The 15,523-nt window shown below is 39.1% G+C and overlaps 1 protein-coding gene across 1 annotated transcript; it reads left to right on the plus strand.

Moving 5' to 3' along the window:
• The first annotated feature begins 496 nt into the window (after positions 1-496).
• On the plus strand, positions 497-12,897 carry CUNH6orf58 (chromosome unknown C6orf58 homolog). The gene is made up of 6 exons (XM_041424003.1): positions 497-815; positions 4,953-5,039; positions 8,455-8,639; positions 9,702-9,835; positions 10,285-10,523; positions 12,770-12,897. The coding sequence occupies exons 1-6, from the start codon at positions 497-499 to the stop codon at positions 12,895-12,897; spliced, it is 1,092 nt and encodes a 363-aa protein (XP_041279937.1).
• The last annotated feature ends 2,626 nt before the right edge of the window (positions 12,898-15,523 follow it).

Below are 15,523 nucleotides of genomic sequence, written 5' to 3' on the forward strand. Positions count from 1 at the left end.
GACAATGGCAGTGTGTCAGTGATGCTCTTTTATCAGTGCCTGGAGTCCTCCCCACAATGCCTCACCCATAGCCTGTGCGTGTCTTGAGGTGAGATCTCTGCCACTGCTGTCCCTTCTCTACCCAAAGGAATTAGGCTGGGAAAGGGAAGCTGACAGCTTGTAAGAAACACGGACACAGAACGTTTTATAGTGCAACTATACAATCAGTATAGTAGCACCTCAACCTTTTGGAAGTGTGTACATATGTCATGGACAGCGTGGATTTGGACACGGATTAGATTGATTCCTCTCAAACACCTGCTGGTGCTCCCTAGATCCCACAGAGAAGACAGAGCACTGCTCACAGTTGCTAGTCTGGCAACTCCACTTCAGGGTCATGGCTGGGAAAGGGAAGAGAGACAAAGGCTTGTGTGTCTGAGTCAGCCTTTTTGTCCAGCCCTCACCTTTACCGATAAAAGCCCTGCAGCCACAATCCCCTGGGTCACAAGCCTTCACAATGTGGCCCTGCTTTGGCTTACACGCTCTTCTTGTAGTGGCTGCTACCCTGAGTCCTGCGACTGTTGTGGCACAGAGTGAAAACGATGTCACTGGAGGTGTCTATCCCCCTCTGTGGGACCTGGCCCCCGAAAGCCTGCTGGATTTCCCAGTAAAGGACAACAAAATTGTCATCAGTGCTTGGAACTATCAAGGTCGACTGGGAGTGTATAAGAGTTTGCTGAGTGCTTCAGCCAAATATTTTGATGCCTTTGGACCCCAAAACAGTGGCAATATTCTCTGGGGATTACCACTGCAGCATGGATGGCAATTTCGTACAGGTATGAATTATTTTCTTAAGATACTGGCTTAGCAAAGTGTTTACCAGATCTGCTTAGAGGCTTCCTTACCAAGGTTTCTCCCTCACAAGGCCAGTACGGCCTCAGACAGTGTAACCTTTGACAGAGCTGCCAATTTGAAGAAGAAGTGCTGAGTGAACACCCTTACCTTGCTGAGAAATAGCTATTAAAATTCCTTATAGGAAGAGGTCAGAATCCAGATTTATGGTATAGATGGGCAATATTTCAGCTAACTAAAAATCTTTGGAAAGGCATTCCCAGTTGCTTCAGTTTATGTAGACAGATTTCAGGGCATACATTCTACAATGATATCCTTAAATTGTTAACTAATAGGCTTTTATTTTTGTTAATGCTACAAGCTTCTAGAGGTGGTTTGAATTTTATTTCTAAGACATATTTGACATATTCACATCTCCCTCTGAGAACCTATTTACATTTATTCTTCATGATCAGTTTAGAAATAGCCTCCTTATTTTCTAAATATGTTTTTTACAAAAATTAAAGCTTTTTCTGTTTGTTGGTTTGGGTTGGGTGGTTTTTTGTTTTGTTTTGTTTTTTTTTTTTCCCTGGTTGCTTGTTTGTGGGGTTTGTTTGGTTATTTTGTTTTGTTTTGTTCTAAATTATGTCCAGATTCTAAGGGTTTATCCCCTAAAAGCTGGTTGTTGTCTAGGGCAGTCATTCTGGTTTTCTTGTTGTCCCTGCCAGGGACAGAAATGCATGTCAAAGGTTCCTTAAGGCTAAGGCTGCAATATCTTATCGGGGGTAAACAAACATATCTGACTGCCTGTTTTCTTTATTGGATGCAACCTGTAGTTACATGTGGTGGTGGTTTGGGTGACACTGTAGGTTTGAGAGAAGACAGAGGTCCTGCACCTGGTGGTGAAGGAAGGCTGCCAGCATTTAGTCACACCTAATGGAAAATTTACTCCTAATTAAAAATGAGGAAAACAAGATAGTAAGCAAAATCCAGGCAGAAAACTAACTGGCAAACAGATAGCAACAAAAAGAATTTGGTTGGAGTTTAGGCAAGCTTTTTCCTCTTTCCCTTCTTTATGTACACCAAAAGAAGAGCTGATGAAACAGATGGCTGGTACAGCAGGAGAATTGACCCAATGTGTGGCCAAGGCAATGATGACTGGATGCAGCAGCTACAGCTGAGTGGTGACCTGCTGGAAAGGAGGAGTTGTAGAGTATGGCCTCATCCAGAAAATGAGGATTTGCCTTGTTACAGTGACAACTTCCAAGTAGAGACAAGGGACATAGTTTGTGAGGGGAAGATTTGTCCCTGGTTGCATAGACAGGTAAAGATGTATTGTCACCTGCTAAAGAGTCATAGGGCTGACACTTAGATAATTTTTTTTTAATTTACATGACCAGAAGGTTAAAAAAATACTAAAAGGAGAAATATCACTTAGCTGGAAGTAGTTTTGCATTAAAAAAAAAAAAAAAAAAAAAAGAAAAGTGAGCCTTTGAAGGATAAATGGATAAGGGACAAAGAATAACATAATTGTGGCGCATACAGTAGTGAGGTTAGCAAGGGCTAAACCTAATCCAGGTAGGCAGTGGGATAGATTAGTGATGAATGACTGAAGCATTTGTATATCAACATAATAAGCTTGGGCAAACAAAAGCAGGACTTGAGTTCATGATGCAAGACAACAGAACTTTGAAAATATTACAAAATTTGTTGAATTAACAGTTCTGTCTTGTCATGAAAGTTATGTTACTGAGAGAATATTTTTATGGAGATGGCTCTGTATAAACCATGAAGAACAAGTGAAGCTGTTACTTAATAAGAGTGGTACGAAGGTTTGTGATAATCCACTCAGGGACATAAAAGGAAATCAGTATTTTGCCTAAATTTACAGCAGAGACAATGATCTTGAGACAGCATAGCTATTAGAAATGAGATTGTGGAAGCAGAAATTGTCACATTGGAGGTAAAGCTAAACTGAGAGTTCTACCTACAGAAACCGAGGAAACCAGATAGACTCTATTCCACTTCACATACAGAAGTACAAATCCAGGATCAGGAACTTTAAGAAAGATTCACATGGTGTTGTATGTCTCAAGAGCAGAAAATATTGTGCCTGTACTTAAGAAGAAAAAAGAGATAAGAGCACATATAATTATTTGTCTTATATCAGCAGTAAACAAGATATTAGAATAAGTATGGAGGAAAGAATATTTAATGACATGGAACCAGATAGAAAAAGGGAGAAAGCACAGGATATGTGAATTGAAAGTGGATTGTGTCAGGCGAATTTGATATCTTCTTTCATAAAACAAATGTTGGGTTTTTTCCAAAGTTCAGAACTACATTTACTCCCTTTGTAAAAGCAAAGCTTAGAATGAAATTTTTTTCAATTATACTTTACAAGACAAAGGAACTGCAATCTGGTAAAGGAACACCTGAAGGAGAATTTAGTGATAACTGTTGCTAAAAGAAATCTGCAGCTAAGTGGAGGATGTGCTAGGAGCTCTTCATCAGCAAGATGAGAATAACTACATTTAGCACTTTCAGTAACAACATTTCCACAAAAAAAAAAAAAAAAAAAAAAAAAGGTGGAGAAATCTTGCTGCTGAGGTTTCACATAGTTGTCAATAACACAGCTGGAAGGCACTATCAATACAGATTAGCTTGGGTAGACCTGAAGAGTGAAAAAACAATTGTGTTAAGCACAAGGAATAGGAGAAAGCAGAGACAACAAAAATAGTGTGGAGACCTGTAAGTGCAGTTAATGTTTCCAGCTCCAGTTTCTACATGTCTTATAATTATCCCTGATACTGCCTGGGAAACCTTAATTTTCCTGAAACACCAAGGCTAACAATATTTGGTAAACCTCATGTACAATTCTTTTGCAACATATTGTCTTTTTCTTCTCATACTTTATCCTTCCCATTCATCCCCTGTTTAGGGTCACACACCAACAATGTTCCCATTTGGAATTGGTAGATATTTCCAGTTTTGTCAAGTATCTTATCTGTACACGAGTGATCTATTGTTGCCTGTTTTTTGATAGTCTGTTGAGGTAAAATCTTGAAAAATTGAATCTTTCTGTAAATATTAAAAAATATAATCTTCATTAAAAAAAATGGGTTGAATTGCAACCCTCATTGTTGCAAGTTCAAATTCTCAGTGCTTGGCTACTGAATGATACAGGTTTGAGTAGCTAGCATGCCCCAAAGCACAAGCTCTGCCCAGTCAGCTAGGGAGAATAATTAGGATAATTTGTATGCACATTCTTGAGTATAAGTATCAGAAAATTTGGTTTGGTAATGAGGTTTAGTCCTAATCTGACAGCAATGACACTGCCATTATTCAGCTGACTATTGGAGAGCAAGTGCTTTGCAGGGCAGTTTGGGAGCTTCTGTAATAGCTCAAGTCGTTGCACAAGGCCATGGCAGTTGCATGTCATGCACCTAAAGCAGACTTCCTGACACCCTGCATGACAACACTTAATGTACACGTATGGCATGCTTTTAGGACTTAGGCTATTTATTCATGCTGCATGCTTAAAGTAAAATATTCTGTCATGAGTAATTGTGAAATGTCTTGCACGTTTTCCACAGCACAGATGCTTGCAAACTTTGCTAATTAGTTACAACAATGTTTGCATGCTCAGCTTCACAGTAAGGCCACGTTTGTCTGTGTGATTAAGATGGAAGTGATTCTGTATCACACAACCCAATTAGGTGAGTCAATTACTAGTACATTTAGTTTGTGCTATTTTGCTTGTTTAGCAGCTCTACTGAGCTAGCAGCCTACATCTATTAGAAATGATGCTTTAGCTATGCACGTTCATGTCTATATATGAATGTATATTTATATGTCACTAAAAATACTGTGATGTCTTGATTTCAAACAGTTCAGTAAATTCCCAGAATACATTTACAGTGAGGAATAGCTCAAAATTTAAACACAATCAAATTACTATGCAATGAGAAACTCAACTACTCTAGGACATTAGTTTATGAAGCAAAGCAGCAGTAATTGTTTTGCTTCTCTAAACAAAAGTCTGCTTGCTTTATTCCTCTATATCTTTTTCATCTCAGTGGGATTTCTTGTATGAAAAGTTTGAGAAGTATTTGTTGTATTATTTCATTTGATTCATTCAGGTAGGTTAGCAGATCCTTCTGGTGTGACTTCCTGTGGGTATGAAAATGGAGAGATCCTGTGCCAATCTGTAAGAAGCTGGTGGTCCTGTAAGTATATGCTGTCACACTGTTCTTCTCCAAAATAAATTAGTGTCCTAGAAAGCCATCTGAAAATATTTCTTCCCCTTAGACTTCTCTATTACATTATCATTTCAGTGCTATGTAATTCTCCATCACAAACTTGCAACAAGACACCTAAGTGTGATTGGGTAAATTAAAGTTAATTGATTTTGACAACTTGAGGAAGGAGGAAAAAAGTTTGCAGCCTTAAAAATACTCATACTGCAAATATTCACGTGAAAATGTGTGGGAAACATTATGACAGGTATATATATTTGTACAATTAGTCCAGAGCAGATTTCTTCCATTTAGGTGCTTGCACTTCAAATGAAAACTTTATGAGAAAATGTCAAGCAGGAATCTTTGTGATTCTTATATCTATATCTTGGTTCTTTTTCCCTTAGCATATTTTCCCTCCATCACTCTTGTCCCTTGCTCCCTCAGCTTCCTTGATGTTCTGTTAAGTTGTAAGTTCCCCTTTTCCCCAGACCTGTCAGTAGGTTTGAGCAAGCAGCTCTGTCCCTTCCCTGCACAGGAACATTTTTCCTTCAGTGGCCATTTGAATTAAGCTTTTGGCTGCAAATCAGCAGTTAAATGTATAAGTCTTCAAGTGAACAAAGACATAAGCATAGATAAAATTAAAAATGTAAACATAGGATAAAACTGACTGTGGTACTCACTTCAGCTTTGGTTTTCCCTCTCTGTGTTTGGATAGCACTAGTGCTCTGTGGGATGGTGTCCCACACAGTGTCAGGTAACAAGAGTCGCTGCATAGCCCTTTGCAAGCAGGGGACCTTCCTGGAAGAGAATCTACCACTTTTACTTTCTCAGTGCTTGAATTCCTGCTCTTCATTTACTTCTAAATATTGCATGTTTGCTTGATATCCATTTTGTTGCCTCCAGAAAATGTATAAACTCAGCTTTGATTTATCCTATTGAAACAAGAACATGCAAAGGGTCTTTGAGACTTCATGGAAACGTGTCTCAGTGTTCTGAGGATATGAAAACCTTCAGCTGGCCTTCAGAGCAGCCCACTCTGGCAGAAGCAGTCACATGAAACCAGGAACGAGTTCAAACCAGAAACTCACATTGAATATACCTTGGGTGTATGGGATACTACCTGCTTTAAGAATATCAATCTCTTTGCCTAGAATAATATTTAGTCTAGTCCTGTCCTGTATTGTTTTATGTCCTCTAAGTCACCCAAGCAGGTGCAAACATATAATATAGGCAAGAACAATTAAAAGAATATAAGAACTTTGTGATGTGAGATCAAGGTTTCCATACTTTTTACGAAAACAGTGAACAAGAAGCAAGAGCCGGTTCAGTAATGAGTCTCAGTGAAACACTGTCTTCTCATCACTTGAGAGTTTTCCTTTACTCTTCTGACTGGCCTTACATTTTCTCCTGAATTTCCAACCAGGTCCACATTTAGGAGCTGTGTCACATGAGACAAGGGGTTTCTCTTTATATATAACCCTTTATATTTGTTCAGTCAGCACCCCCAGAGAAGTTGAAACCCTTGTGCCTGACCAGCCTTTCAGTGCCCCATTATGGGGATCCCACCAAACAGTTCACTCTATGGAGCGTGGTTTGGCCAACCTGTTTAGGGTCACACACCAACAATGTTCCCATTTGGAATTGGTAGATATTTCCAGTTTTGTCAAGTATCTTATTTGCTTCTGGCCACTCCTCCCTTAGTGCTCTTGAAGGACTCACACTAAACAGTGTACTGACTAACACGCTTTATTTACAAAGACACTGATAGTTGAACGCTGTGACAGGTTAAGGTTCAGAGATTGCTGCTGATAGTAACTGATTGCAAAAATGAATTTGAAGAAATATATTGACCAATTCTAATCTCCAATTAAAGCTAGCTAGAGATAATAATTTAGCTTGAACAGAATGAGGTTCTTGCCCAATAGGCATCCCTTTGGGGGAAGAAGACAAGTTCAACCTGTTGACTGATCCCAGAAGTTATGACCTCCTTCCCCAGTTTAGTTAGATTTATATTGCTTCTTTTGAGAGAAAAGAGAAGGTTAAGTTACAGTTGGTAACATTTCATGTTGATGTGGTGCTTCAGTCATTAGTATATGTAGAGTGTGAAAAGCAAGATGTATTTTCAAGATAATGAAGTGAAGGCCAGCTTCTGCTTACTGTCTGGTTCATTCCTTGAGCTTAGCTCCTGCTAGCTGCATGTTTTGAGTGGAGCATAACCACCACACTGCTCTGTTGCTCCATCCTTTGTTTCATATTTGCATTGATTTCAGCAGACCATGACCACAGCACCTCCATGCTGCTCCGTCCTTTTTTTTCATCGCCTGCTTAGAGCAATGCACTGAAATCCCTCAGTATCCCTGCTCCTAAGGTGTGCAGGCCACTCCCTGCTGAACTACAGCCAACACACACACTCTTCGTGAACTTTATTTTGTCATCTTCTCTCATAAGGTGGAACAATGGCTTCCCATTAGGAGGACATGGATACATGGTGGGTGTTCAGGTTTTGATAATTTTGGTTCTCACTGCTGGGATTTTGTACAAAATGTCAGTGCAGTCTGTGTTGCTGAGACCACGCATGAGCAAATGTCTTCTCAGCATAACAGCTCAGAGGCACCCACCCAAGAGGGAGAACAACAGATCCCCAGGGTTTTCTTCACTCAAAACTATTAAACTTCATTTCTACAAAGGGGATATAACTAAGAGGAGAACTTCAGATTCTCCTTTCAAGAGAGGAATATCAAATAGTCCTGTAGGCACTCTCACTGGGGACAACATTTGGTACCAGTGAGAACTGAGCCTGAAATTCCTATATTTTGGGTCTGACTGCTCCAACTTATGGATGAGACCAAAGAAAGCCATCATCATTAAATAAATCTAAACAGATAAACTGAGGTAACATCCAAGCAATTTTTAGTGAGTAAAATATTTTTTAGAAGCAAAATTATTATTTTCCAGTAAAATATCACATTTTCCTTTCTCATAGGTCATGGGCACATAGAAGAGGGATTTTTAATAGCAACAATACTTGTGGAAAACCCCTTAGTTTTTCTATACTTAGTTTGCAATTAATATTTGAGAGACTTTTCTTGTCCTGTCCATGACAGCCTACAAAGGTCTAACTTTTTTCCATTTGTTTTTTTCCTTTCCTGCAAAGTAAAGCACAGTGGAAACTCATACAAGGCTCTTAAATGATGATGCATAAATGAACACTACAAATAATATCTAAATCAATACAAGTGTCATCTTTACTACATTTCAATACATCTATTCCACTGCTGAACACAGTTGTATTCATGGCAATTTGAGACAGTTGTGTTTAGTGTGGGAGAGAGTTCATTTTCTTATGTGGGAATTTTTCATTCACTTGTGATTAACACCTGCTACTTTTTAATTGTTGTTACAGGTATGAATTACTATCTGTCCATTATACCCTTTCTGGGGGCAGTGGAGGCTGGTCTCTTTGGGCAGCTGCCATATGAGATAGAAATATTGCCACCAGAAGAGCAAAAAGATGATTTCTGTTACAGCGTTAAAGACTGCCGGTCTCGCATGCCCAAGCTCATGGATGACTGGAAGGCCTTTTTTGAAGTAAATAATTTTTAAAAAACATGTTCATAAATTATGCCAATATATTACCTTTAAAAACTATTATTACTGTCATTTTTTAAGATTTAGAGAGCTTAGTTTGTTTTCAATAGCAGCTTCATATAAAAACAACAAGCAGGAAAAATGGAAAGCATAACATACAGTGAGTCAGAGAGAAGTAGGACAGGATTTTTAAAAGTTATAAAATTTTTCTCTTCCTTTAAGACAGTTCTGTATTTTGGCCTCTGTTCCAAGACACTGTTTTGTATTCAATTATATTTGTATTCTTCCAATACTGCTTATGTTAGCAATAAGCCTGTGAGGTGGAACACTGCCCTTAAAAAGTGGCCTTTGGTTGGTTTTATAAGGTTTGTTTATTTCTTTCAACATCTAAAAACTTGAAAATGCTGAAACATCATTCAGAAGTACACCTATTTATGCAAGTAGATATTCTCTTTCCTGCTCACTCAGCTGTTCTCTAATCCCAAAAATAACAATATTTCTTACTTCATAGATTTAATAGCTATTTTTATAGCTAGACTACCACAGTCAATATTTTTTATTAATAGTCAAAAAATTGATAATGAGCAGAACTGTTAAACTGTAAGTTCCCCTTGTGTGTGAAAGTAGATGGTTTAAGAATAAGACTGGATTTGTCTTCATAAGATCATTTTTCCCATGCATCATGTTTCAGAAGTTATTGTAAAATATCGACTACTCAAACAACCATAATGACAACAAGGATAATTTTCTTACTTTTCAGAAAACTTTCAGAAAGTTGTGGTCAAAAGAACATAGATAAGTTCTTTAAGATAATAAGGAGTCCCCTATTTCAGTACTGAATACTCCATGGCACTCAGATGCAAAAGTCCATTGAATTTCTGTAACCAAATACTGAAATTATGTGACTAAAACCTTTGCAATGTTGAAGTTGAAGAACAGCAACTATCATTAACTATTCCTTTAGCTTATTATTTTGTGAGGTATGTTCTTATATAAAAAAATAAGAATTGGGTTTAAACCTCCTCTCACATTCTCTGCCCTTTTTGCTCCCTGCTGCTGCAGTATCTGTTATCTACAGAATACGAAGCTCTGAGCTCTGCCAGCCTCTCCTCCTTCAAAATGGACGATGCCCTTGGCCTCATGTGGAAGGCACACACCTCCTCCATTGCTTACGCACTCCCCAAATTCCAGGACAGGTAAGGGGAATAGAGCGGTGTCCATGGAGGCTCTTTCCACCTCCAGGCCTCTTTGGAAGGATGGTATCCTAACAAAGTCTGTATGAGCCCCTGTACCTTAGGCATCTACTCTTTAGGCTCTTCTCTTCCTTCCTCTCTCTCAGAGTGTGGGATGACCAGTGAGAGATGGCTGCCCAAACTGCAATGTCCAGTCAGGCTCTGGGCTTAAAATGAGATGCTGGTTCCCTTCTGGGAGCCAGGGCCTGATTCAGGAGCTGTTTTTAATCTGGGAACAGGCAGGGTTGCCAGGAGAAATTTGGTATAAAGTACTTAAGGAGGCTTCAAGTGACTGGCGCTGAGGCTGCTCAGGATTTTATACTGAGCAAAAACCTTTGGGATAAATGATCAACTAGTGTGTTCTACAGGAGAGTTCAGTTATCTGCCGCAATTTTTATTTTCTTCTCTTTCAGCTTAAAATATCTCTCTGATCCAGAAGCACATTTTGGTGAAGACTGGGCTAATGCTGTAGATTTCATTGCCGCCACACACTTCAGTACAGACTTAGTGACCACAAACGAGTTCCAGGCTTTCCTGCCCCAGAGGATGCTTGTTGAAGGGGATGTTCTCCCATCCATTAGTGATTTCAGTCCAGGGCAAAATAAGGTCCTGGTGTCACTGAGAGCTCTTCACAAAGTAAATAAAATGACAGGTATGAGCCTGACCTACAGATGTCTGTTGTCCACAGATATTTAATATCTTGTTCTCTCTACATACCTCTCTCCTTATGAATACAGTGAATATTTGATATAAAGTAGCATAAACACATCTTAGAAACTAACAGTAAAACAATTAAAAATAAAACCATAAACAAACCACACACCAGACAGCAAATGCTGGTGGGATAACACTGGCAATATGAGGGATTTCAGTGAGAAAAAAAGTATTTTGGGAGCAGATGATCTTACTCTTTCTTTTCCCAATTTTCACAGGAACTTTAAAAACAGACTTTTTTTTGTCAGTTGAATCTGAAACCATTAAGACTGTAAATTAAATTATTAGACCAGTTGAACAAAAACAAACAAACAAAAAGTAAATTATCATGATCATCAGTTTTTGTGCTCACAAGTGTTCTGGTTTCAGTTTTTCGTTTTCTCTCCGTCTTTGATTTAACAGAGATCTGTCCCAGCAAAACTGTATCCTTAGTCAATGCTGAGTTCATCGTATTCACCAAAATAAGTCGTACATCACCATCCAGTGGTGCAACACAGAATTACACTCTCCTGGGGATTCAGTTCTTTCATAGCTACTTCTGGGTTAGCTATTTTTGTTTGACCTTTATGAAGCAAAGTTATTTTGAATCTTTAAATTAAAAGAATGAAAAATTGGCATGCCTAGCTATGACACTTGTGATCCTCTTCTATCTGTACATTTCACTGAAAATTCTCTCACCAGTTGGATTTAAAGCTGAAAAAAGATGTGAAATAAAGCTATTCAGTGCTACGAAAGAGCATCTTCCCATCGCAGAGTGCTTCCCTCACATTTTTCACATAGCATTATTTTTTAGAATCTGAATAAGGGTCTGAACAGATCTATCACCTGCTTGGCAGCCTATGACACAGTTCAGGGTTTCTTGACATACCTCCAGGAAGGGAGAGGAGCAGGGCAAGGAAAAGCATGACCAGAAGGACAGGAAGGAGGGATGAGAGCACCAGGGTAGCACATCAAGTGAGGACAGCACTGCAGGGAGAGAGGGAAAGATGCATGGATGTTGAACATAAATGGAAGAAGAGAGAGATAAGTTTCATGCAGGTGCAGCCATAATGAATCCTATAGCTGAAATCCCTTATTTTGCAGGTAGAGATTTCCCTGACTTCGCTCTAAGGGATGAGCTTTGAATTCAGCTGAGAATTAAATGCCAGCTAATTCAGCCTGGTAACTGATTTGCAGATCAGAAAAAGGAGCCTTAAAATAAATTTGACTGCATCTAAATCCACAGCCTCATCAGGGACCTGAAAGACCCTACCTTAGTGCTACAAAACACAGGTGACAAAATATACTGGTTTTGTAGATGCTTTTAAGTACATCCTGTGACAGGATTCTCTACTGGTACTACAAACTTCAACAGCAGCTAGAGGGTCTTATTACCTCCTAGGACGAGACACTGTCCAACCCAGAGTGAGACTTGATTTCTTGATTCAGAGCTTGATTACTCTTTATTTTCGTTCACTTGCCCCTGCTAGTCCAGCAGGAACTGTATTGAGAGTGTTGTGCTGCTTCTAAAGCTTTTCTATTCATGGACTGTCAGATCAACTTTTTACCCACAGGAAGAACAGGAGGAGAATAAATTCTTCTTACACTAGATATTTTTACTCTCAGATTTCCCCTCTATCCACTCTAAAGATGAGCACTGAGTGGGGTGAGGAGTAAGCAGTGACTATCCTGCAAACCGGTGCTAATGCTAGGCTGGGTTGGCCAAGCCAAATGTCCTAGAGAGCCACTGTTTATCGCCTGGAAAAAAGTATTAGGATAATTTGCTTCTTTAGCTTGAGGTCTTAGCTGGCAGAAAGTGAACACTTTTTGTTTTAGAGTGAAAAAGAAAACAGGCCTGATTTTAACTCCCAGGCTACTGCTCCATAAACCACGGAGCTACGTGCCAGAGCAGACAAAGACCTTCCCATAAGTCTTCAATCATTTCGACCTGCAACATTGGTGACAAGGGAACAAGCCCCGTTGTCTGTCAATACAAAAGATCCTGAACTGAATGAATGGTCTGTGTCTCTCTGCACACTTGTAGGTAATTATCACCCCACCGCAAGCTCCAGCTTTGTCCACATTTCTGTGTCCCCAGGAGAGTGTCGAGTGCTTGTTGCCAGACACGCACTTGGTCCTTTGTACACCGCGAGCTGCATGCGCTCCATGCTAAATTGACTATGTAATTTTGTGTTTCTTTCCAAGGAGGACTGCTGCTGAAGCTCTGGCAAAAGGCTATGTCCACAGAAGCAGGAAGAAAAAAGGGCCGAGAACTGATTGAAAGCTTGCCTTTGAGCCAGAAGTTCGAACTCCTTGACCTAATAGGATTTTAGGATTATTTGGAAGGAGATGATTTGAAAGTTCCCAGTTCCTCGAGAAAGAGCGGTTCCAAGGTGGATTGATTTATTCTTTTAGCAGATGTGTCTGGTAATCTGGCTTTGGTAATTTCTTAGAGCAGGATTTCCTGAGTAGCCATGCGTTTCTCTCCCTCATATGGAATCAATATTTTTAACGTTAATTTTCCTAATTATCTCATTTGTTTAACTCAATTCCTTATAAATAAAAAACCTCACCAAAAAAATCTTGCTTTACTACTTTTTGTGGCTTTATAAATAATGTATCCTAATTGGAGACAAAATTAAAAGCAAAATATATTCTGTTTCAGACTGGGGTTTTTTTTCCCTCTAGGCAGGGATTCCACTAGATATTTAATTACTTGATGGTCTAACAGATGATCCTGAGAAACCTTTCTTTTGAAGTTCTGGTCTAAAAGTAATGCCTTGACTGTTTCCCAGCAAAGCTGCTATTTTGCAGAGCAGCTGCAATCAAACTGGAAGCTTTCAGGCTTTTCAGATTAGATACTTGAGTACAGATAGATTCCCTTGTTATGCTGTTTTGCAACAAGTACATGCCTCACATGGTAAAGCAGAGCCAGTCCCAAGCAGACCTGAATCAAATTAATTTATTCCATACCGGCTTTTACATGACAACAGAGATTTCTTGTACTTCATTCATTTCACTTTCTTCAAGAAAACTTTGATCTATATGTGAATTTATGTGATTATATGATTTATGTGTCCTGTATAACCACAGGTTGCTTTTCCATTGCCCCATGTCTAATCCACTTGTTGCAGTGTGTCATATATTGGATTTGGTTACTGAGGAAAAGCTGTATTTGCAATGTTTGCACTCCCAGTACCTGGAACAGTCAAACCCAAGTGTTGATCTCAGTCTTCGGGGTAATAATACATATTTGGAATCAGTTATAACTTGAAAACAGAGATTGTGGGGAGTGAGCCAGGGGTCCTGCACGCAGACAGGGCTTGAAGTTTCTTGGGAAAGTAGGAAATGAATGAAAGATGTCTTTGCCCACAGCAGTGGGCTTAGAACCAAATGAACTTTCAGATCACTTCCAATCCAAATCCTTCTGCAATTCTATGAAAAGAAATAATTTACTTACGTTCCATTTTCCAGGTTTGATTCGTCCTTTCTCCCCAAACTTGCATGATATTTGCACTGTAAATTAAGAAACAATTATCATCACATTGAGCAGTCAAACACCATTCTGTCCTTTAATGTCCCAGGACAAAGGTGTTAATTATTCATTGTCATGTAATGGATAAACTCTTAATGTACCGTCATTAGCTAACAATTTTCAAAGGAAATACATTAATGAGGTATAAGAAAATGTGGGAGTTTTTACCTTAATTACCTGGTTCATAGATCACAGTAATTAGATTCCAGCAGACTTTAGATATAATCCAAAAGTAATCACCACAGCTGCCAGCTGCTAAATATTAGGTTATTTGTGCTCCAGAAAAGTTAGAAATTTTTTTTTACCTTTTCTGTGGTTAATTGAGATTGAACTTAAGGTACGCTTTGAGAAAACAAAAAGAGTTATTAATACAAACTTTTAAATTGCAAACTGCTGCACTTGAGGGAGTATTTATAAAACACATTTTTAAAAAGCAAATTACTCCTTACGTGAATTTATGAAACATTAGGAAATAGTTCCGAATTTTGAAAAAGTCTTCTTTCTTAATACAATATCAAGCATTTATGTATTTCATACACTTTGTCCTAATCCAACAAGACAACCAGTCAGGCAAAGACTTTAGAAATTGATTGCTCAGTGATTGCTCCGTGGAAGCTGAGGAATGTATAAAAGTTTATACAACATATGAGATGGGGGATCCTTACAAGCAGAGTAGAGCCAGGTATCTTGAAACAGAATAGATGAATTCTCACAGGAAAACTTTAGAGTATCAGAAACTAAACAGAGAAAAAAGCATCAAGAGAAAGCTGTAGAGGTGTGGTAGGATGGCTTTGGAGGGGAATAGGAGAGCACTGAAAGAGCCTGCTTGCTAATAAGAGCTAACAAAAGTTGATGACTCCCTAAGCTGGGGCTTGCCCAGCGAGTAGGGCTCCCAAAGCATAAAGGTTTTTCCTGCTCAGCATTGGTCTGGGGTTTGCTGCTCTCTTCTCATGCCTTTTACACTTGTCTTTCTGCTGAGGAATGGCTGGCATTAAGTAGGGATACTTCCTATTTGACAGAGGTGGTGTTTAAAAAAAGCAAAGACACAGCAGGCTTCAGAAAGACAGGGGGTTAAACTTCTGTACACACTTGCAAATAGCAAGCCTAAGGGGATTGGAACAAACAACTCTTGGGAGTGAAGAAGGGAAATTTAGAAATTCCATGTGGTACATGATAAAGGAAGAATTCGGGAAAACAAAAACACACCAGAGAAGAGCCTGTCCATCCTCAAAACTTGGGCAGTAGTGCTGAATACTGTGCAGCCCCATCTCCACAGCTCATATTAGTCAGGTCAGCTCCTTATTTCTGAGCACTCTGCAGTTTTCAGTGCCTTTGCTACTGAGCAATCAGTTTCTGAGGAATGGTCAGAAGTGAGATTCTTGTCCATGTATTTGCAACACAGCTGCTGTGCCTTACCAAATACT

This window comes from Onychostruthus taczanowskii, unplaced genomic scaffold (assembly GCF_017590055.1).
Source record: "Onychostruthus taczanowskii isolate IOZ18803 unplaced genomic scaffold, ASM1759005v1 scaffold8, whole genome shotgun sequence".
In the NCBI taxonomy this organism is placed as follows: domain Eukaryota; kingdom Metazoa; phylum Chordata; class Aves; order Passeriformes; family Passeridae; genus Onychostruthus; species Onychostruthus taczanowskii.

What these genes read in the sequence shown, in the direction of transcription:
- CUNH6orf58 (XM_041424003.1), top strand. Translation starts at nt 497, where the DNA reads ATGTGGCCCTGCTTTGGCTTACACGCTCTTCTTGTAGTGGCTGCTACC. An exon ending in CTCCCCAAATTCCAGGACAG is followed by an intron (nt 9,836 to 10,284) that starts GTAAGGGGAATA and finishes CTTCTCTTTCAG; the next exon opens with CTTAAAATATCTCTCTGATC. An exon ending in CAAAGTAAATAAAATGACAG is followed by an intron (nt 10,524 to 12,769) that starts GTATGAGCCTGA and finishes TTTCTTTCCAAG; the next exon opens with GAGGACTGCTGCTGAAGCTC.